Source organism: Haplochromis burtoni, unplaced genomic scaffold (assembly GCF_018398535.1).
Source record: "Haplochromis burtoni strain Fernald_Lab_line unplaced genomic scaffold, NCSU_Asbu1 Contig_20, whole genome shotgun sequence".
Classification (NCBI taxonomy): domain Eukaryota; kingdom Metazoa; phylum Chordata; class Actinopteri; order Cichliformes; family Cichlidae; genus Haplochromis; species Haplochromis burtoni.
Window position 1 is genome coordinate 473,032 of NW_024582381.1, and position 23,173 is coordinate 496,204.

General features: G+C 40.1%; 1 protein-coding gene across 6 annotated transcripts in view; it reads right to left on the minus strand.

Annotated features, from left to right (window-relative positions):
* Nucleotides 1–23,173, minus strand: part of LOC102308442 (nck-associated protein 5) — a 96,781-nt gene that overhangs the window by 33,334 nt on the left and 40,274 nt on the right. For all 6 annotated transcript variants that reach the window (XM_005939814.3, XM_005939813.3, XM_042218558.1 and 3 more), the window contains exons 6-7: nt 22,046–22,084; nt 20,334–20,453 (exon numbers count right to left, since the gene is read on the minus strand). In XM_005939814.3, coding sequence (XP_005939876.1) covers nt 20,334–20,453; nt 22,046–22,084 — 159 coding nt within the window. The remainder of the gene's footprint in view (nt 1–20,333; nt 20,454–22,045; nt 22,085–23,173) is intronic.

Below are 23,173 nucleotides of genomic sequence, written 5' to 3' on the forward strand. Positions count from 1 at the left end.
GCTATCCCTGCCCTTCATAACAACTCTGAGGAAGCAGTACATCTACAGTACACACACACACACACACACAGTCCCGTTCAGCTATCTTAGTGAGGACCTTCATTGACATAATGGTTTCCCTAGCCCCTTACCCTAACCCTAACCATTAAAAATGAATGCCTAACCCTTACCCCAATACCTAACCATAACCTAATTGTAACCCTGACACTAAAACCACATTTTAAGCCTCAAAAAGGCCTTCAAACTTGTGAGGACCAATTGTGTGTCCTCACAAATGACAGTTGGTTCTCACAAGTATAGTAGAATGCAGATTTAGGTCCTCACAAAGATAACTCACACACACACACACACACACACACACACACACACACACACACACACACGCCTTTTCAGTGAACAATATGAACCAGATCTCCATTCAACCTCATGAGGTGGGCTTTGTAGGTCTTTAAAAAAGGGCTGTCTAACAAGACTTGTGTATTGTGTATCCCGTTTTTATGTCCTGTAAGTGCTCTCTTTAGTTAAAACGTCCTGTGTTTTCTTGTTTTTCTTCGCGTCTATTCTAGTTTCTTGACTGACCGAGTTACCTTCCATGTGTCTGCCCTTTTTTCCTGTTTTTGGACTGCACCTCTCGTCCGTGCTGTATGACCTTGCCCTGGATTAAAGGTCTGAACTTTGAACTTTTAGTCTTCCTAATGCATTCTGAATTTTGATCCTCTTCTTCTGAGTCATTACTACCGAAGACTGACATTATCTTCAGTCACATTCTTTCGATCACTACCCAGAGCATCAGGGCCCCCTGAGCTAAGGTGGTCAGGCTTCACCACAGGCACAGCCTCCTGTAGGCCCACCACCCATAGGAGGAACCATGGGTTTTCGATTTAGTGTGCATTGAATGGCAGTCATGGGCGGAGGAGGTCTTGATGGCCCAATTCCCGGTTGCCAAGACTAGATGTCAAACATTATAGAATTATGCATTCTTTGCTTTGGCTCGCCACAAAGTTCATGAGTTATAAATGTATTATGACAGTTAAGCAGGTTAAAATATGGACTCTGGGTACCAGAGTTACCCAGAGGTTTTTTTGCCTTTCACTGTAAATAAACTACGTAGATAAGATGATATCATCTACTATGGAAGACCCCAGTTTGACTTAAATTTCATGGCTGGCGGGTTATCTTATTTGTGAAGGATCTTGTGTGGAAGTCTGTTACGTAGCCCGGCTGGCACTCGAATCGCTGGCATACTGCAGATGCCGTTTTCAGTCAGAAGGCCCAAAGGTGTCAAGTGCTGTGACCCTATTTAAAACGGCATCGATCGTTTGGAGAGCCGCCGAGGCCAGCTTCCTCTCGAAGTCATTAGTGTCATCTGTTAGCAATAATTAATGTGAATAGGAAATAATTGCATGGGGGAGCTGGGGACCAATGTGATTTGGTCTTTTCATTGATATTCACCTATTATTTGATTATCCGAGCTATAGCCTTTACTTTGAGAACAGTGTGGGAGAAAGCCACATTTGGCCGCGTGCGGATTAATCTGGAAACTAATTACAGTCAGTATGTCGAGGGGTATCTGAGATTTGACACAAGTGATGCAGTTTAACAAAACCCTCAATCAGAGCGGCTCTCGGCTTCAAGTCAAGGGCAAACTCGAGGGCTGTGGAAATGGGTTTTCCACTTCATGTTTTCAGATGGTTTTCCCACTCTGGAAAAAAAATCTGACAAAGAAGAAGGCGACTTCCTTTTGACCACGACAGAACCGACGCTGCAAACAAATACTTGCCATGTTAAAAAGTTCATAAAAGAGGACAGAACTTCAGAAGTTCTCTGGATATGTCTTTATAGAGTCTCAGAAAATCCATTATTTTAGTTTTGTTTTCTTGAAGCACATTTTCTTATAAATAATTTTTCTAAACGATTGATGGTGAAAAGACTGAGCTGTTAACATTTGGAGTTTTTGTCCTAATGACTCAAACAACTTATCCAATGTGTTTAATAAATACACTAGACCACCATCAGTGTACGGGTTAAGCCACAGCTGCCCTCAATTAACAGTATTGTAATCACCAAAACCATTAATGTTTCTGTAACGGTTAATCCACCAGTATGTGAACGCTTTTTAATCCTAATGATATTTTTAATGCCAAAATATAATTATTGTTGTTATGCATGAATTTTCAAATTTAATGTTTTCCCCCCAAAAAAGCAGATTATTATTTTTTTATTAAGAAATTACAGTAATTAGCTTGAATTCCTGAACAGAAAAATTTGCCTTAGTGATTGAAAGCTATGCTTTATTAAATTCTGACTGAGAAGTCCAGTGTGCCGCCTCAAATTTGGGTATAAAATTGTGATTTCGGTTTATTATTTGCTCCATAAATAATAATATAAGCTTTTGTTTTAAATAACTTTTTGATAGAAAAGTAAATTATTTGTATTTCCTTGTTTTTACGACAGGCGGTCTAATAAAGATGTTAAGCACTGTTGATGTAAAAATTAAAGAATTCTTGAAAGTCATAAAAAGTTGATATAAAATAAAGGAAATAAAGTCCTGAGGCTCTGTGAGGTACACTTTTGTAGACTGTAGGGACAGAAATAGACGTTGCCCTGATTCATAAAACTGCTCTGTTGGCAGTCTGCAAGTTACCTTCATCACAGCAGCACATCAAAAACACCAAACATGCATCAAACATGTTTAGAAAATTTTCTAAATAAAAAGATTTTCACCAAAGTTTTAAGAGGAAAGCTTAAGAGAGCATTTGTGTAAAAGCTAAAAGGAAAAGTGAGGCGATAACTAAATAAGCTACATGTATGTAAATGAAAGAGCTGAAATCACTTCGGTTTTGTGTAACTGCTGAACCGCGCTCTTGTCTTGCTGCAGGAGATCAGACTTTCTACGGCGTTCATTTAGATGAAACATGGTTCTTCTTTTCTTCTTAGGGAGCGCTCATGCAGGAAGTGACACGCTCTGCGCTCGCCGCAGGGTTCGGATCGCTGTTCCTGCGAGCAAGCGCTTGCATGTTTTCTCTACTTCTTTCTCAGCTTTAATAGATCTGTAGAGCCACTGGGAGGAATAAACAACAAATCCAAGTTGTTTCCACACACAGTGCTGGCCTACAAGAATCTGCCTGACTGTTACAGCACACCTGATGTCTCTCCTCAGATGAAAACATGGTTCCAAGGAGATGTTCTTCCATCCCATCACATCCATACTGTCAGTTTGACTGGTGATAGCTTCACAGGTGAGAGACTAAAGTGAAACTCTAGCACAAACTCAAACAGCTAAACATTAACCAACCAACCCTGAACCTTAATTTGAGAGGTGTGAAAACCAAATGAAAAGCTAAATCTCCACATTAAGCAACATTAAAAGAAATTAGTACATGAGCTCTTAATCCTTTATTCTTATAAATAAAAAAATATATATAAATACATGGTCTAAATATCTGTGCATATAAGAAATACTTTTGTGTTTATACTCTTAACTTGTCACCCTGGTGAGATCCAGGAGCTCAGTAGCAGGTAACTGAGCCCCGTTTGCTCTTTTGGTCCATTTTCTTCTGATGAGACATTCAAGAAGTGGTGAATATGTCAGAATCTTTGTTGAAACTGCAGGTGAAGAGTTTAAAATAATAAGGTTTGAAAAGTTCTGGTTAATGTTATCATTTCACCCTTCTGTTTCCTCAGTCACCATCTACAAACTGTCACTGTAGGTCTCTGTTAACTCGTACACAAAACACTCCTTACAGGGTGAAGAAATGAGGAAGTTGGAATGTCGAGGTTTTGCCTCTCAGCATCAGTGATGTTAAGGGTTCAACATAGTCTCAGTGAAGGTTGATTGGTCAGCTGCTGGCACCTCGGTATCTGCATCAGTCAGTTATGAGTGAGGGGTTGCATCAGCCAGGTCACAGATGTCCCCTCTGATCACATTTCAAACCTTCAATAAGAGTTCTTTATCACTATGAAACACATTTGGCACAGCTATGCTGAATTTCACGCCCACTCAGGTCGATGATGGTGTTTCCACCTGACACTGCGAAGGATGTTTCTTTGCATCAAACCTTGTTGCTCTACCTTCTTGTCCAAAAAAGGTCACTTCAGGCTTAAAAAAAACCCCCAGGATGCTAATGCTGAGGCTTCAAACCAGTGAGTACATCATGCTAGCTGTAGCCATCTTTGAAGTACAGTTTATAGTTACAGTGTATATAAATCAACAATAACAAGAAGGAAGCGGTGCTCCTGCTCTGGAATGACAGTCAGATACAGATGTATTTAAACCTAAACAGTTGTTCCAACAGCTCAGCTGAATCGGAGACTGCCTGAAAGTGAAAGTGTTCGTCTGCAGGTAAACTCAGCTCGTCAGATTTCTGGTAAACTTTGCTGCAGGGCAACAGCAGCCACTCTCTCTCTCTGCAGAAGAGATACCTGCAGCGCGCCCATTACACTCACTCCACACATTTAAGTGGACTCATCCTGCAGATTTAGATTAATATAAAATATGAATCTACTAATAAATTATGAAGTATTATTTTTTATAAATTAAGGTACTTAGTCAGTCAAATCTATTTACTTTCCTCAGACCCTGTTCCCTCATATGGGGACACTACATTAAGTGCTTTATAAAATCATATATAAATAAAATAATAATAGTGGGTGTACATAGGAGTGATTTTTTTTCTTGTGGAGCAGTAAAACTCTGATCTACTGGCCTGGGGAGGAGGGCTGTGTGGGAAAATGTTGGACACTGAATAGTCTTCACTGCGTGGTGCAGTGAAAATAACCATCAGAATAACTATGAGTGTTAGCAATGTAATATAAGCCTGCATTATGAACGCTGGATTAATACTAAAGAGTGGTGGTGCTTCTCCCATTGAACAGGCTGTTGTTTTTTTTCTAACTTTAAAGTGCAGTCCTAAATACACTCTGCAGGACTGGAAACCATCTACATGGGGGGTATTTTAAAGTTATAATCACTGTGTAAAGACAGGGCTCACAGACTTGTGTGGGAGGCCTCTTGTGTGACTTGTGTGCATGAATAAATCATCGAATCGCTGCTTCCATCCAGCCTCTCAGTCAGAATAATACAGTGTGTTCAGTGTCAGCTGGTTGGTCTGCAGCTTATGGAGGATTCTCCACAGAGCATATTCTATTACAGCAATGCTTTTATCCCAGGCACCTCACAGCACTGCCACTCCGTGCACTTTCATGTTAGGTTTACTAATGGAAATCCTTAAGATCTCGGTGCAGCAGATCATACATGAACACCAATGATCACATCAAACAAGAAAGGATCAGCCTGGGAGACGCAGCTTACAAACTCATCATGTAGCTAATTACTGCTCTGACTGTAAAGAGCTAGTCAGCTTTCTTTGTTAATGTAAATGAATGCCACTACTTTTTAAAAATTCTTCTTCTGTCTTTCAGTCTGAAACTTTTAGATCTGAAGGTCTAAATCTTTAAAATGGTTCTTAAAAGGTTTCTTTTTTAAAACGAAAGCTCAGTTCTTGTTTAAAACAGCAGGCTATTGAAGTTTTCAACTGTTTAAAGAACTAAATATTGGATTTGGCCTGGAGACTACTTTCAGCTGGGCGTTTAATACATAATTGGTGTAAAATTATTCAAAAAGAAACTACACGTGAGGCTAAAAACAATGAAGCCAATAGGGCTTTGGAGTTGACGTCACGCTGCAATGCATTGTGGGAGCGCAGCACCATTTTAGCAGGCCACGAATCAAAACAAACACTATGTGTTGGAAGGAAGATTGTTACGAATCAAACTTAAAAGCAGCTCAAAAGAAAAGGATGTTATAGAGACAGATTGCGTCCGGATGCAAAGAGACTTTACTTGCAAAAAATAGCGTGCATTGGAAATGTTGACCCGTATGAAATACGGCAGTGGAGTAGAAACCCTGAAGAACAACCGCTATTGATTTAGCCTGATATATTCTCGTACCTTGTCTGTGGAGTCAGCACATGCACGGCGAAACAATTTCGCAATTATAAATGTTTGGAGGCACACATCCAATTCACCAAGGATGGATACAAGATTTAGCTATTTTTAAGCCTCCACATTGTGAATTTGCCGTCATTCAAACAAAGGTAAGTCAGCTTGAGTACTGCAGGTAAAATGCGTTTGATTTTCCCCCGAACATTCAGATTAGTGCAAGCATAAATTCAATCATGAGGGGGAAATTACAGTGAGAACATATGGAGGCTCTGTTAGATGGATAACATAGTGAGTTCAGTGCACTGATGTGACATTGTCCTGAAGGATTAAGTCATTCTCTATGGTTAAAGAAATTGCACTAATTAATTCATATTTATTATAAATAATCCTAATTATACACCTTGCTTCCTTGTTTATGTCCCGTGTAACTCAAAATACATTCTATTTTAGTTTTAAACATTGGTTAATGCCCTGCAGAATCTCCTTTTCATATTAAGTGATTCATAATTGTCATTTAAAGTTGAACTTTATGCTTTCTCCCTGTTGAAAGTGATTACATCCTTGCCTTACATACTTTAGGTTCATTTTTTGCGGGCGGGTTTCTGAAAAAGAAAAAGAGGCAGATTTAGAATATAACATGCAGCGTTCTATAGATGGATACATAAAAAGATTAAAAATTACATGTATGTGCTAAATTTCTATACACTTTATTTGTTACATTTATGATAAATGGATTTGAAAGTAGATAAAACACATTTGTGTCGGCCTTGGGTCATTAAAGTTTTTGTCTTTAAATTAACTTTGTCTGTGTGGTTTTCAGGTACTGCACTCTCAAAGACTGAATGAACGAGCATTGCAGCCATGGGTCATTGTGAGCATCACAGGGAAGGTTGAAGACGTCCACTGCACCTACTGTATATGGCCAGAAACTGCAGTTCTTCTAATGACCACTTGAGGGTCCAGTAGGGAATCAGTCCACATAGAGTCCCATGTTAAAATATTCAACTTTACAGCAGAAACAAGCATGTTTACAGCCTCGGGCATCTTTGCAGTAACAAAAATCTGACATAAAAGAATAATAAATGTTAGAGCTACAAGAAAACCTGATAAAAATAAGAAGATACTGACAAATCCGGTGATCTGGTGACTTCTTTAGTTTTGCCCTAAAAGCAAACACGTGTTCGTCTTTATTCTTTAAACATGGATTGGTACTGTTAGCAGACCAATACCAGTATATATCTTAGGATCTATACTGGTTTGCACTGGGAGCAGCAGTTCCAGGAAATATTCTGGGGCCAGAATCAGGCAGGAGGAGAAGAGGGAAACCACAAAAGAAGTTCATGGATGTAGTGAAGGAGAACATGCAGAGGGTTGCTGTGACAGAGGAGGCGATAGGAGATAGAGGCCAATGATCCACTGTGGCGACCTCTAAATAAATGCACCATATAAGCTCACCCATTTAAACTCTGCATGGGGATAAAAGTTTGTGTAATTTAGCTGTCTGCTTGACTTCCCCTCAGATTGTTTTTGTTGTTAGAGCCTTTTGGAGCGTTCGTCCATCTTGTATATACAGTCTATGTAAATGATTCTTTAACAACAGTTAAGAAGTGTGGTTGTTTCTGTTGTTCAAAAGTGAGAGTTGGCACTCATGTCTAAGTGTTATATCTCAGCCATAGGTTTAACTTGAAGAAGATACACCTGATTGTCACTTCTGGCTCAAAAAACCCAAAAGTAAAGTGACTGTGGCTACATCTATCTTTTATTTACAGTCTGTGGGTTTTCCAACAGCAGGAGAGTGTACTTGAATGCGAATGAACATCAGGTTATCCAGAGGAATTTGTGGATACACACAATACAGCAGGATCAATGTATTGGTGGTTTTCCATTGGACTGGATATGTGGATCCTAATTCTTCCATTTCCCCTCCCTTGTTTTACATTTGCTGTCTATTTAAAACCTAAAGTGTGAAAATCATGACATGCCCGAGGCACTGAAGTGGTAATTTGCAATTAAGCCATTTTCACTGCTGCTGAACCAGCCCGCTGATCAGCAGACCATTCAGACACAAGGACAATGTACTTAAGCTTCCATGGACTCTTAAGTTCACTTTCAATTTCACAGTCTCATCAGAATTCGTCCATGCATCTCTCAAAGCTGCCCAAAGCAAGGTTACACTCATTCAGCCGCTCCTCAGACCAGCTTTCTGCGCTCGGGTCTCTTAAAAACAGCTTCCATCCTCTCTGATCGAGCCTCATTCAAACCACTGTCTCATCCACCTCCTCATCTACAAGGCTTCCAATTGTTAATACTTCTCCCTCATTCATAGCTCGCTGTTTTTTCTTTGTTGTCTCACCTTCAGGTCTTCACTGCTGCTGAGTTTTGCCTGCTGGGCTCAAAAGATGCAGCTCATTTTAGTGTCAGCAGGAGTGAAACGACAGAAAAAAACCAAGGCAAACTGACTGTACTGTAGGTAGTGAAGTGTATGGAGGACCAAAGCTGTCGAAATAAAACTGTGAAATAAAACAATAATGAAATGGCCTGGTAAATAAATGGTAATGAACAAATATGATATCAAGTGCACCGCAGATATCAAAATAACCTTTATTTAAAATGTAAAAATTATATTTCTGCTTTAAATTGATTCTGTATTTGTTAACTTTTGTATTTGTTGCTGTAGTGAAGTTGGAGCTCAGCCTGAAGGTTGAATCTGGTGATTTACTGGTTCATCTGTGCTCCTACCGGTGAGTGTATAAATAACATGGACTCTGCATTTTCATGTCTCAATATAAGTTGATATTTCTTTCAAGCGAAGTGAAGTGCTAAGTTATCAGCTAATGCAGGCATACGTGATTAGAAAGCTGCACCCACAAAGTGTACAGGTCCATAGCACAGACTTGGATAACTGCTAATCTGTGCAAAGTAACAGACTAATAGCAGGTTAGATTGTTTGTCATAGAATTGCATTAGAAAGTGCTCTTAAAAGCTCCAGCATCACAAACACCTTGGAGAGGTCCAGATCAAAGATTCAGATTTAAACTTAGTAGACAGCTAGATGCTAAAACTGTTTGGTGTAGCAGACAGTAGACATGAGTATTTCTGCTGTAAACTTGAGTGTTTTAACACAGAGATGCCTAAGTGCCTTAAACTGGAATTCTTTTCAATGGCCACCAGGGGGCGCCTCTTCTGGTTGCAAAAACACTTCAGGTTCTCTGTGCTGACCTGTGGAAACAGTTTCCTGATGGCTTCATGGGCTCAGTCACACAATTCAGGTCGTACTTCTCTCTTTTCTGATAATGTTCTGTCCTGCTTCCTGGTCTTCCACGAAAACAGAAGTCTCTTTTCTTATTTCTTCTTATTATTAATATTTATATACATTTATTAGTTTCAGTTTTCCATATAGGTGTGCTGCCGCACTTTAATATTTAATATCGTTAATATTTATGTTTAAAAAATGCTGATTAAAGAAAGTTAACACTGATTTACATGACTGCAAATTTCCAGTTCAGCTTTCTGAGCTTTGTTAGAAGCAGAAAATCTGTGCTTGTGAACCGTATGCAAAAGAGGTTACTGAGAAAAGCTGTTGTTTGTGTTGTAGATCGCACCTGTCTTGTAAATCTACATGCATTTTCCAGCACTTCAAAAATAAATTGGACTTTTTTATATGACTTCACAGAACTGCAAAATCAAATGCTGTTTGAAGCCCTTCAAAGGGTCAAATAAATTTGACTTTATTATGTATTTGCCTTTATCTGTCACTGCAGTTCTACCAGGAAGTTGATCTGAGGAAAGAAACACCTGCCACTGTTTAAACAACCTCGCATCACCGTCTCTCTCGAGTATCGCTCGGCGGCTGAAGTGTAATAACACGGAGACAGACGACCCTGTGACAGAGCCGTGAGACTTTTAACGGTGATGGCTCTCTGGCACAGAGTCAACTGTAGGCAAGGATGCTGTTGTAAACAGTCCAACTGTTTAATAAAAAACAGCCAGAGGTGTCATGGCCAGATCCTAGAAGAAAAGAAGGCACTGGCAGCGTGTACCCGCATGTCATAGTGGTCCTTAAGCATACTATAGAGCTACTATAGGGACTACTGCACATGTGTGAGATTAACCAGCTGAACATCAACTAAAATGGAAACTTATTTAAAAAATTACAGTGTGTAAAATTTAGATCTCAGTAAATTGCAGATTTTTTGACTGGATCTGGAGCTTCTCTCTGTCTGTGTAAAGTGAATTGGTGTAATCAACTGTTTAACTCAGCTGTCAATGCCGGGTGAGAAGTGTGCACCTTTATTTACTCTGGAAGAGGTTGTAAAACTCAGTGAAAGGAGTGAGACGTGGCCAAAGAGTCAGAGAAGAACGTTTCTGTTGGTAAGCGCTGCTATATTTGCAGCTGTTAGCTTCTGTTAGCTGCTCTTAGTGAAATTGTCTAAAGTGAATATAACTTTGCTGGGCTCTGACACTTAGTAATAACCTCTTATACAATGTGAGAATATAATGAAACTGTTTGATTTTTAGGACTCTTGAACCTAACATTAGCCGAAATAATGTACCAGCTGCAGCTGTTGTTTAAGGCTCTTTTCAGCTGTCTGGGGATGGGAGGGTCGTGGCCAGTTTCTAGCCACGCACGTAAAATGCGATTAGCTGTGATGGTGATTTCCTTCCCACCCAGTTTATGAGAATGCTGGTCAACATGACTACACACTAATCTGTGTATATTTATGAGTACTACATAAAATTAAATAACCTAAAAAAAATTACTGACTGCACTTTTTAAAGGGAAATTTTGACTACAGAACCCAGGCTGTATGTTTATTTCACTGAGGTTGGGCACGCACAGGAGGAAGTTACCGATGCGAAACACTCAAACAACAGTAAACGAGCCTACAAATGGCCACATAGGACTCAAACTCCAGTTGCCTGGGTGAAAGTCCAGCAAACACTTTGTATCAAACACTGCAGAAACAAGTAATGAAATAAAAGCCTAAAGTAATCAACCACTAGGACTGGGTGATTAATCAAGTCTTAAAATCAGTCATGATTTTTGGTAATGAGCGATTATAAAAATAAGATAATTTTCACTATAAAGCTCGTGTTTTTTTCTTTTCATGCAGATAAAGTTACAAAGTTAAAGCACTCCCCTTCGCCTGTACAGTGGTGTTTTGTCACCCACTCCTGTTTCAACTTTGTGACTGACGTGTTTGTTGGCTGTGGGATTTCACGTGGTTATGTCAAGACATACCACAGTGGATGCCGTGGGCTGGCAGGGATTCAATTTGGCCCAGTGAGACGACCTTTATGTTGGAAAACACTTGATAATCTGGATCTGCCGCTATAAGTATTGTGGTGGGGCGTGGTCTGCGGTGCCGCTGCAGGGGAGGTGGACGCACCTGAGTGTTGTAGTTGTTGGCAAGTGTAATAAAAGCGTGTTTCTGAATGAATAATAATAATTGGATTAAATGAGATGAGAGTTGTTGACTGAAATATAAATTCTGGTTGTTTTCGCCTCTCACTCTCCCTTGTGCTCTTTCTAAGACTCTAAATCTCTTGAGACCTCATCAGCAGCATCAAAACTCCCCAAAAGAGCCTGAATAACCTCATTGTTCCTTTTCAGACTTTTTTCCATCTTGCTTCTGGTAGCTTGCTGAGTTTATACAATTGGTCATCTCTTAGTTTAAGCAGCCACACCAATGAGCTTTTGAAGGATCTCTCAGGACTTCTTTATCCCTCAATAAGGATCCTGAAAGTCCCACCTGATAGTTCCTGCAGTAGAAATCATCTCTACAGGGGTGATCATCTTAAAAATAAATGTATGAACAAGGACAATATAAATCAGAGCAGGTACCTGTGAACATGGAAATGTTTTTCTTATTTATGCATCTCCTTCTTTGTTCTCCTTTGGCTCTAGTGGTCCTGCAGTAAAAGGCACAGCAGACTAACAGCTAGAGAAAAAAACGATTTGTTTTGTCTCTCGCTTGTTATCTCCTGAGCTGTGAGCGGCGTTGCTGTTACCTCACTCGGAGTCAGTCAACCTGACGGGGAACAGGTGTGCTGTCGTAGTGATTACGGAACCTAACAAGCACAACTCGCAGTCAAAAAGAAATTTTCCATTTCAATAATTCATACATAATTACCCCTGTTTTACCCGACAAATTGATACACAGCCAGAGTGTCATGTCTCCAATATCAGAGCCCTCCACATTACCTTCTCCACATCGCTGATTGTCCCTCCGCTATGGGGACAATGAAATGACACATTTCATTTTTTTCAAGGGCTCTCTGCAGCTGGATCAGAGTGCAGGGGCTAATGGGTTTTGGCCTCTTTGCTCCCACTTTGTGGAAGTACGAAGGCCGTGATCTTTTGTTGCTGTAATCACACCGGTCCTCTGCTGCCCGAGCTCATCACCACACCAGGTGATGACAAAGAAAGACGGGACCCAAAGTAATAATGAACATGAAATATTTGTGTCTGATGCCACCGACTGTGCACCACAGAGATGGTTAGGAACTATGAGGGTGTTTAAAATCATTCCCACTAGCTTATATATCAAATATAAATATGTCAGTGGACTAATTTTGGGTAAATGTCACCCTTACGGCACTGCAAGAACTAAATGAAAGTGTCACTTCTACAGAAAAGCGTCACTGCAGAGAAAAACTGGAGTTGGAGAGCATTTTGGGTTTCAAAACTTTAACCCACATAATCAGTGCTGTAGAAGATCAAATCACAGATGGCAGCCACTGCAAAGCTGCACTTTCTGGACACGTTTTCATTCTTGTAGCAGAAGAAGGATGGACACAAACTAAACTGCCTGTGAACAGTTCGTGCATGATTTGAGTAGAGAGGTCTTATTTAGTATAGATTTTAGGTGTTTAGGTGTTTTAAGGTGTACAAGTGCAGACGTGCCACCTGTTCAGCTCCTCCTGGTAAAAAAATCTAATCGGTCAGTTTTTTTTACTCTTTTTCATGCTGCTGTAACACAAGAATTTTCACCCATGGAATCAATAAAGTATCTATCTGTCTAAATGAGACATCTCCAAACCGTCTAAACCTTTATCCTCATTATTATTGAGTCATCCTACTTGAGGGCTCTTTCATTCCTGTAGCGACACCTTGGTTCATGTTACCGGCAATAAGTCAGTCAGTAAGTCTTTTGTCTCGTCTCTAGCTTTCTGCAGCTGGTGTAGTTTCTCTTGAATTCAGCCAGTGACAACCTCCAGCTCACACCAGATGAGCAGGATGAGCTTGGGCACCTCCACGTGGCGCAGAAAAGGGACAATCCCCGAAACTGGGCATAAGCTGAAGGAGTGGGACGTGAGTGGAGTCAAAGAATGTCAGATGGATTGATACCAGGCTATGGTGGTGAAGAGGGCGAGGATGGAGGTAAAGCTGTCAATTAACAGGTTAATCTTTGACCCCATCCTGACCTATGGCCCTGAGCTGTGGGAGACAGAAACAGGTGGATGTTGCCACAGAGTAGAGCTGCTACTCCATTAGTCAGTTGAGATAGAAAGAGCACTAGGACTCTGAGCACCTCCCAGGTGAGGTGTTTTGGGGTTTTCCACCAAGAGAGCCTGGGGCAGAGCAACAACACAAGGAAGAGGTTATGTCTCTGAGCTGGTTTGGTTTCTCGTCATAGAGCTGGAGAAGGTGAGTGGGGAAAAGCTTGGATGAGCAGTAGAAAATGGTTGGAAAGCATCTACTCTGTATCTGTCTTTATGATTTTAAGTAAGCATTTTCTTTACCACGACTGAGATGCAAACTCTCCACCTTCAGTGAATTCTTCAGTAAGTCAGAAGTACAAAAAAAAGTTTGTTGCTTAGCTGCACAGTGGGAGGTCTCATCAGTAACTTTTCTCCAGATGACGACAGACACAAAGTTTGAATCAATCATTTAAAATGCAAGTCTTGTTCTCAAAACTTTTGTTTGTGACTTTACTGGAGATAAATATAACAACTGCGGTTAATATTCAAGCTTCGGGCGGTGTGAGATAATTATCTTACACTACTAATGTAGCCTCCTGGATTACTGGGAATGCTGCATTAGTGAATCAAAGGCTTGGCATTTGGCACATAAAAGGTTTTTTTTGTCATGCTGCCAGCAATGTTGGGTTATTAATATTCTGAACTTTTTTCTGCCACAAAAAAAAAAAAAAAAAAATCATCCAAAGCACAAAAGTTTGGGATTCAACATCCACACTGACAAACAGATGACAGTAAAGTTTATTTTCTGGACTGAGAATGATCTAATAAGTATTTAGCTGAGTGATTAATGTGAGGAAAGAGAGTTTAATCAGTGGAAATTCGGCTGAAAAGGTTTGGCGGAGGATGGAGAGACAGACTGCAGGTCAAACAGTCGATCCTCTGAGAAGAGAAGCTCGAGAAACAAACTCAACTCAATAAACTTCACACGCAAACACAAAACGAGCAGCCAAATTAACAAGAAGTCGGGTTTAATGAGAGGAAAAAGTCTGTAGGTACAGTACTTCTTTCCAGCACAAGCAGCTGAGCATCTCTGCAGAGATGCAGACGCTTCTTCTGCCAGTCTGACCTTTAACGAAAAGGTTAAAGATGAAGGACGGCGTGTCCAACTCTGCTGAGCTCGCAGCATGCTTAACAGCCTGGAGTGGGAATTGTTGGACCTTCCTGTAAAATTTCCTTGAAGGAAATTGAAGAAATATGTTTTTGCTAATTACCAGTTCAGTCTGTGACAGCAGACTGGTCCCCTGACCGCAATGTTTGTCAGAGGGGAGGAATTATGCTGCGATCTCTGATAATCCAAAAAGACCTTTTGAAACTTCCTCCCTGCTTTCTGCGTAACGACTACAGCATGAGGCTCAGAGACTCACGTTATTAGGATTCAAGGAGTTTTGCTCTGGCTTAAATTCCTCCGCAAGTCTGTTCAAGACCAATCCAAAGCACTATTTCAGTACCCAGCAGGTAGAAAAGCATGCTGTCGCTGTCAGTCACGCCTCTGCCCCACACACTCAGATTTCACCCCTTTAACCTCAACATCGACCAGGTCACCAGCGACCTCTCTGAGGGTACAGTTAGGATTTGCTTTAGCCAAATAAAGTCTCACACAAAGTTTGTGAAGTTTGGATGTTCTAAGTATAGAAGACTTTTATAACCCTGACCCTTACTGGGTCACTGAGTTTGGTTTGTAACTTGCTTTAATCGGTTGTGTTTGTTTTTTGCTCTAATTTTGTTCTTCTGTCTGGCTTCAGTAACCAAAAGACTTTCCTAGTATGTTTAATATAACATACTGTGAAATGTGTAAATTTCCTGTAAATGTTTGATCTAATTTCACATAATGATGCAGAATAATTTTGAGACTTGGAGGAGAAAATGAAAGAAGTTCGTCTCTCACGTCCGGGCATGATATGTATGATTTCCAGAGGCCTGGCAGTTTAAGGCTTCTTGGGCTGGAATCTGCTCGTTTTTCCAGGTGTTAAAGTTTTAATACCCCTCAGCAGCTGCATGGTATATTAGTTATATTAGTTACTGCAGATTGAGGGTCCAAATACCAGTCAGGGCATGCCTCTGGTCAGGGTCTCAGGACAGACCCCTAATGCTGCTCAGCCTGAGAGTATGACTGAGAGACACAACTAACAGAAAAGCACACAGCTGGGTTTGTTTCCCCCTCAGGCCGTTTGCTGTTCATCATCTCCACTCTCTCCCCCCACCTTCCTGTCTCCTGTCGCTATTAGATATAAAAAGAAAGACTTTATTTATCCCAAAAGTGGGAAAATTAACTGCTTTCCAGCAGCCAAAACATCAAAAACAAGTTAGCTTAATGAAATAAATACAAGATCACCACAGCAGGTAGCTCCACATGTATGATTTGGCAGATTTGTACAACAGACACCCTTTCTGACATAACACCGTAGGGGATTTGTGTCTCCTGCTGGTATTGAACCAGCAACGTTTACAGTATGGAGCCAGTAAATTAATAAGAAATATAATGAATACAGATGTTGTGCAAATGTTTAAGACAGTGTTGAGCTGCATGTGCAGTAAGAGGTCAGCATGGTCAGGATCCATTAATTATCCACATCCATTCACCACACCCACGCTCGTTAGGGTTGAGCCCCCCCGTCAGCTGATGGAGGAATCCAAACAATTTGCAATGAAGCAATAATTCTGAATAAAATGCATCTGAATTATATAAAATCCAAGTTTTGTTCATTCAAAAAACGAATCATTAAAGAAAATGTGATTGGTATATAATAAGATTACTTAAAATCAGAATTTTGGGTGCAAATATTTTTCTTGCTGGTGGAAATCAGATTTAAAGTCTGGAAAACGAAAAAATTCATGTCCATGTGCACATTTTTCCACAGGAATGAGTTTTGTGCGCACAGGAAAAGCGGTATCAGTTTAAATAATAATAAAGGGTTGTTTAAAAAGAATTTATAAAGTGCTTTGAAAAGCAGGTGAAAGTAGAAAGCTTACAGGCTAGATGAAAATGAAAAGGCTGAATAAAATAAAGTTAAAAAGAAAGAAAAACATGAAGATGCAAAATAGAAATGAAATAATTCAGATGAAGGAAAATGGCTAGATACAAAATCTATAAAAGACATGTGGTGGCATCACACAAAATCAAAGGGATCTTGCTCAAAAAATGAAGTATATTAAGTAGTCTTACTTTTATCTTTGAAGGAAGTGCGTGTTTTGTGGATTGACTGAAAGCGTCAATCCACAAAACACAACAAATATTTTATCAAATCTGCAAACAAATTACACATTTTTGAGAGTTTTCTGTTCAATGAATGCTAAATCAAAACTGAAAGAAGTGAAGGAATACCCCAAAAAGCTGAGAACGGCATCGCTGCAGCCTTCTAGAATTAATCAAAGTGTGTGGTGTAGTAGCCCGCTGCACAGTGATTTGCAGAGCAGGTATTCAGCAGTACAGCACACTTGTCATGTGTTTGTAGTTGGCTTCAATGAGCACGAGCGTTCCTGCTGGTACAGTGACAGCGAGAGATCCTCAGCGCACGCTAATAACGCGTTTCTGTCAGCAGAGCTAAAACCTGTTTGAATTCAGGGCTCAAATAAAGGGTAACAAACCGTGCTCTGCCATCTCTGCATTCAGCAGTCAGTTCGAAATACAAACAGAAGCACCTGTCCATCAAAAAAAAAGTCAATTATTTATGGGAGAATCATCAGCTGACCTCAGAACAGCAGAGAAACTTCATGAATCTGTTATTTTTTGTTTCTTTCCACTGCAACACATCTCTGCTGTGCAGACCAGCTGGACTCGTCTAGCAGAACATGTGCTATCGTTGGCTGTTCAGTTTCTCAACACTCAAATTGCCATTAAATCAGAGTTTAGGAGATTTTAATTAGTTAGAGATTTTATTCATGCTGAGTGATTAAATCTAACTTGATATAACTGTTTGGAAAGTGTGACACAGCCGACCGTGACTTTGATCAGTTGCAGATGAGTCAGCCCATCAGAGAACAGCACTCAGACTCATTATTACTTGGCACTGAGAAGAGTAGACATGTGGCTCCTGTCAGCATGATTACTCACATCTAATAAAAAACACAGACACCTGTGGAGCCGACACAGCTGCATGAAAAGTAAAATTAAACTACACAGGGGACCATCGCTTCCATGACGTGCCCTCAGCGTCATGACTGACCCTAATGCTAGATTCGATAAGCCACAGACCCGAGCCCAGAATACTGCAACAGCTGCACACCTGCAAGCCACTCTGCAACCCTCCTCCACACCAGCTAATCCATTTCTTACCTTCGGGGAGATTTAACTCTGCTCTGCAGTTAATATGTATGGAAACGTGTTTTTTGCACAATTTAAGCTAACATAAGCTAGCATGAATCCCAAGAAGTAAACTTTTCCTGTAATTTTTATTTTTATTCTCATAAAATCCTGATTTAGAAAAATATTTTCTTTTGCAACATAAACTTTTAAACTTTTTATTCATATCAGCTTCAAACTTTATTACAGCAACTCTCTGAACTTCAAACTAGGAAAACAAATGATTGGATATTTGAAACTGAATTATTAACAGGTCTGTGCCGAGTGAACTTAAACACGGCATTAATACCTTTATTTTATTTTTGTTTAATTTTATATCTGTAACACATAAATCTATAATTATGTACATTGCATTATGAGCTTTTTTGAACTTTTAAAGTCATGCTAAAAACATGTAGGCTATGATCTCCACTGCAGTTAGAAAGCAAAATATTTTTGACTCGGCTGTTCTGAATTGAGGTTGATGACTTCGATAATGAGAATTACTCTGGATCGCACAAATGTTTCATTTTTTTAAACCTTTGATGCTTTTCAATCAAAATAAACATCACAAAAATGAAAAAGATAATATTTTGATTTTTTTCAGATGAAGAAACTTTATTATTGCTGTCATGTTAGCTGACCTGAGATGTAGAGAAGTGTTTAAAAAGGAATGTTCTGCACTCATCTTCACATCTGTTCGGGTTTCTAATGAGCTGCTTTATTTCTAAATGCTGAAAATGATCTCATTTAAGCCTCACTTTCCTTTTAGCCCTCTGCAGTGTGTATGGGGAAGCCTGTCACTGTTTCTGGGAAAGAAAAAAACTGTTTGTGCAGTTTGTTAGTTAAAGCTTCACTCACTGATAGGTGTAATAAGAGCAATTAAGAATAAATTTAGTCAATAAATAACAAATGAAGACAGACAGTTACTAATGTTCCCATAAGTACTTTAAATGCTTTTAATTTTCTTTTGACTTTTGCAGCTTGCCTCCTATTTCATCAGTGTTTGTCTCGGCATAGTCTTGCCTTTTGTCTTATTCTCTCTCAACCAAAGCTTCTTTCCAAAGATTTTTGCTGGTGCAATAACGAGGCTTCCTACAAAGCTTTGTTTCATGTTTCAGACAGCATGAAACTAACAGCTGACAACATTCTGGGCCTGTATCTGTAAATGCTTTTGTTTGGAAGATATAACAGCAACAAATGAGACATTAAAAGGTCTTAAAAGTCTTAAAATAGTTTTTAAGATTATTTAATGTTTCTGATGTTGAGATAATACCAAAGATGAGTACCAAAAGCTGATAAATGACTTCTTTCTAGTCTTTTTTAATTAAGATTGGATTTCTCAACCTTGACTTATGCCAAACCATATGATTTAAAACCTTCTGGACAAACAGTCTCTGTTAGCTGAATCACCTCAATTATTAATAAGAAACTGACAAAATAACAAGCCTGAGCTTGGCTGTTACTGGCATCTGTGATTGATAATGTGACTTCTAACCCGCTTTCATGTCCAGATTATTTGAAACTGTTATTAGCAAAATGTTCACATCAGTGTCGCCCACCCAACTGTCCCGATGCAGGTGGCACTTTTAATTGGCCGGGTGAGGCAGGGGTTGTTAGTCAAAAGGCTTCCTGTCAGGGTTAACTCTTTCATTTATTACCAAACTATTGAACTTTACTGTGCTGCTATAACTTCAGTTTTGTTTTTTTTTGATACAGAATTCAATTTTGGGATTGCTGTGATCCTCGTGTTCCCCGCCTTATCTATGCTAATGTATTAGCTTAAGTCGCTGGTTAATGCCTCCAGGTGACAAAAAGTAATATTAGAATTCAGTTGGAGTAAAATTAGAGACTACCTAAAGAAAGTAAGACCAATAGTTGCCCTTTAACCCCTCTGTGTTCATGTGTTGCTGGCTTATTGTGTTAATTTTTAAAAGCTGTGCAGAAGATGAAAACCTGCTGATAAAAGCTAACTGCTAAAAGCTAACAAGCTAAAACAGTCATGCTATGATTCTCTTTGGGTTTATCACTGCAAGACCTTAAGATTTTAGTAATTTTCGACATGGAAGAAGTTTATGTGCATCTTTGAAGCTCTACAATACAGCTGGCGATGGAGGTCAACAAACTGAGCAATCAACTGTCATCACAGCTAACTGAAAAAAAGAAAAAAGAAAAAAAAAGCTAAGGTTTTAACCTCAGGAGTTTTCCAATTAGAAAAACATGCTCGCCTCTGTCTCCCATTTCTGCACCACTACTTTCCTGCCACAGCTGTGTGAGAGGTCTGCCTCACTATTAGGCTAAAGTCTGGCATAATTAGCATAAAAGAAGAGAAGGGTAAGGGCCGGTAATCCTTGTTTGAGGACGTACAGTGCACTCGAGCATGAAGCCGTGACAAAAACGACACTAATTAGGACAGAAAGAAGAATATAAATCCAGCTGTAAACCCGCTGTACCTCTCTGTGAGTTCATTTGAACACAACCAGGGCGGGTTTCTCTGTCTTTGTGGTCCTCGCTGAAAGTTAGTAACCTTTAGAAGTGGAGCGCTGCTCATGTAAAATTCAAACAGCCTTGGAGCATGCTAGCTCTGTCAGTTTGTGTTTGTATCTGCCGCGCCGTGAGCTCCTACCTGGGAGACGGGAGTCGTGGACATTTTGACACGTTGTTGAAACAGCACGCTCAGTATGCGGTTTTGTTGCTCCAAGTCAAACACACGGGTCCGCAGCTTCACACACTCCTCTTTGAGGTCCTGGAAACAAATACAAAATGGACAGATGACGGCGACTGACGGTGGCACTTCAGAGACATACACGTAAATCAGATGCTAATTTAGCAGCCACAGGGAACGACGGTGTATTCAACTAAAGATGCACATGATGGTGCTCGAAAACATGAGCAACCTGGAAAGGAGGACCTACAGAGGTGTGACTTAAGAGGGGGGCTAAGGTGGCGAAACCCCCATGATACCGCATGAAGTATACTTATAAACTATAGTCAATTTCTCACAGCCGCTGTGACCATTCTTCACATAAACTTACAGCAAAACCCTTCATATGTTACTTAAATATCAGACTTTCTGTTTATAGCATTGTTGGTCATGACAGGGTACTTCTGCCAGGGTTGTTTACAGGATTTCGCCACAGAGTGGGTCCAGGAACGAGACCAGGGAAAGAGAAAATGAGAATATTTGATGATAAATGGTAAATGGTAAATGGCCTGTATTTGTATAACGCTTTACTAGTCCCTAAGGACCCCAAAGCGCTTTACATATCCAGTCATAATAAACAGAGCATACAGCGTGCAGCCTGCCTGAGAATACCCTGGGCGTGGCTGCGTCTCTTTCTGACTCCACTGCGGGTGCTCAATCGAATCGTGTCCACTCAAGACAGTATTTCAGTGCCGCAGAGACCCAGAAACAGAGCTCAGGTTGTCATTGCTTAAAATAGTGCTGGTTCTGTTTTTTAAGGAGCCTGTGTAGAGCTGCACAGAGCAGGAATGGAGTACATTTTCAAAAAAGACTGCTTCTGAAATGGTCCTGGTGTAATTTACCGTATTTTTTGGACCACAAGGCTCACCGGTTTATAAGGTGCGCTGTCAATGAACGGGTCTGTTTTCATACATAAGGCGCATTAAGCGAAACAAAACAGTCAGATAAGTCAAACTTTACTCAACTCATTCTTCTTGCTTCCTCCAATTCCGTATCATTCATTCTTTAATGTTGAATTCTCTCACAGATGCTCTATTCCCGTGTTGTTGCAGTATATTAATGACTAACCTCGTATTATTGATGGATTATCTCAGTTGTTCTCCTGACTGAACTTTTATCGAGTAGAAAAAAGTTAGCGTTCATCCTACAGCTTCACTGTGTTTATGTTATGCAAACATATACACATAGCTGTGTCGCTAGCGATCACAGAGCACATAATTATATACCAGTTAGCCTAACTTCAGTAACACTACAAACGTCACTTCTGTTTAGTTTTCTCTCTTCATTTATTTTGGAAGTGATAGCAGAGCTGTACGTTTGAATTTTTCCAGAAATCTCTCAGTCAGAACATGGTATATCATGTTTAGGTGGAAACTAGCGAGCTAACTTCCTGCTAACTTCTAACTCTAATAAATTTTGTTTTCATGGATGCCTGGATGTACAACTTAATTGTTACACCTGGTAAAGCAGTCACACTGACCATTTTATTAAAGATGAAAAAATTTAGATCGTTTTTAACTCTCAGTGATGCCGCAGTGTTTGTTTGACTTTGGGACCTGAAGGGGAGTTTGGACTCGGATTACTCCGTGAGGCTCCTGACTACGGTAGCCGTAATGCTCCGACAATGTACAAACCTTTTGCGTGAGAAGAGCCTGGACCACCTGATTAGCCACCTGAAAGAGACGAGAAGGAACAATGTGTTTAAAAACGTTTGGTCATTATTTTAAGAGTTGAACTTTGTGACTTTGAGATGCAAAGAGATTGTAAAATGACCGAGAATAAAGTTCAAAAATGAGGATTTAGAGGCGTGGACGGTGCCGTGAGGACAAACTGACATGGCGTTGCATCAGAGTCGGGGTCGTTGAAACCACACAGCTGTTGCCCGCGGTTACTGCATGTCTGACCACAGAAAATATACACATGGTTAATGTTGATGTCCTAACTTTTTCATTCTGTATTCTGTGTGAATTTCTGCAGGAAGAAGAAAAAGTTCAGCTCAGTTGTATGGATTGATTTTTTAAAAAAAGAAGAAGAAGACTAATCTGAAACGCTTTCTTTCCTGCTTATTTTGATTTCTGAAGTGGAGGCATACATTATATCTTGGCACTGGAATAATAAGTATGTTTTGATTCTTTTGTATGTGGGCCACAAAATTATTTCCCTCCACCTCTTTCATCTTTCTATCAAAACGCCTTGCCTCAGCTCATTCAGATGATGACAGGAAACCATCTCAATGCCCCCCCCCAAAAAAAGAAAAAAAATCATCTGCATAATGAGACTGAAAAGCAGCAGAAGCGGTGGCGGTAGCAGAGAAATTAATCCCACAGCAGAAACTCTGAAATATCTGTCCTCAGCCAGATTCTCATGGGCAGCAATCTCCATGGTACCAAGCCCATTAGCGAAGGCTGCTAAAAAACTAAAGTGGCACTGTCGTGGTGGCTGGAGAGAGATGCAGGAAAAGATGGAGAGACTTTCAAAGTGCTGTCAGAGGGAAGGAGTGCAGTTAGACAGCCTCGTGTTAGAGGTGAGAGTCCGTGCTCCTGAACGCCGAGACTCACTTCTTCATATCGCCAGGAGCTCTGCTGTCTGTCTACTTCAATTAAAGATCTGGGCATCCCTCTGTAGACTCCACCAGTGCTCATAATAAACAAAGTGTGTTTGTGCGTCTCCTGCTGTAGCTACAATCACAAGACTGTCGGAGTCCTGAGAAGTAGACAGCACTGTGTGGACATTTCAGGGTTGGGTTTTCTTTTTTTTTTTTT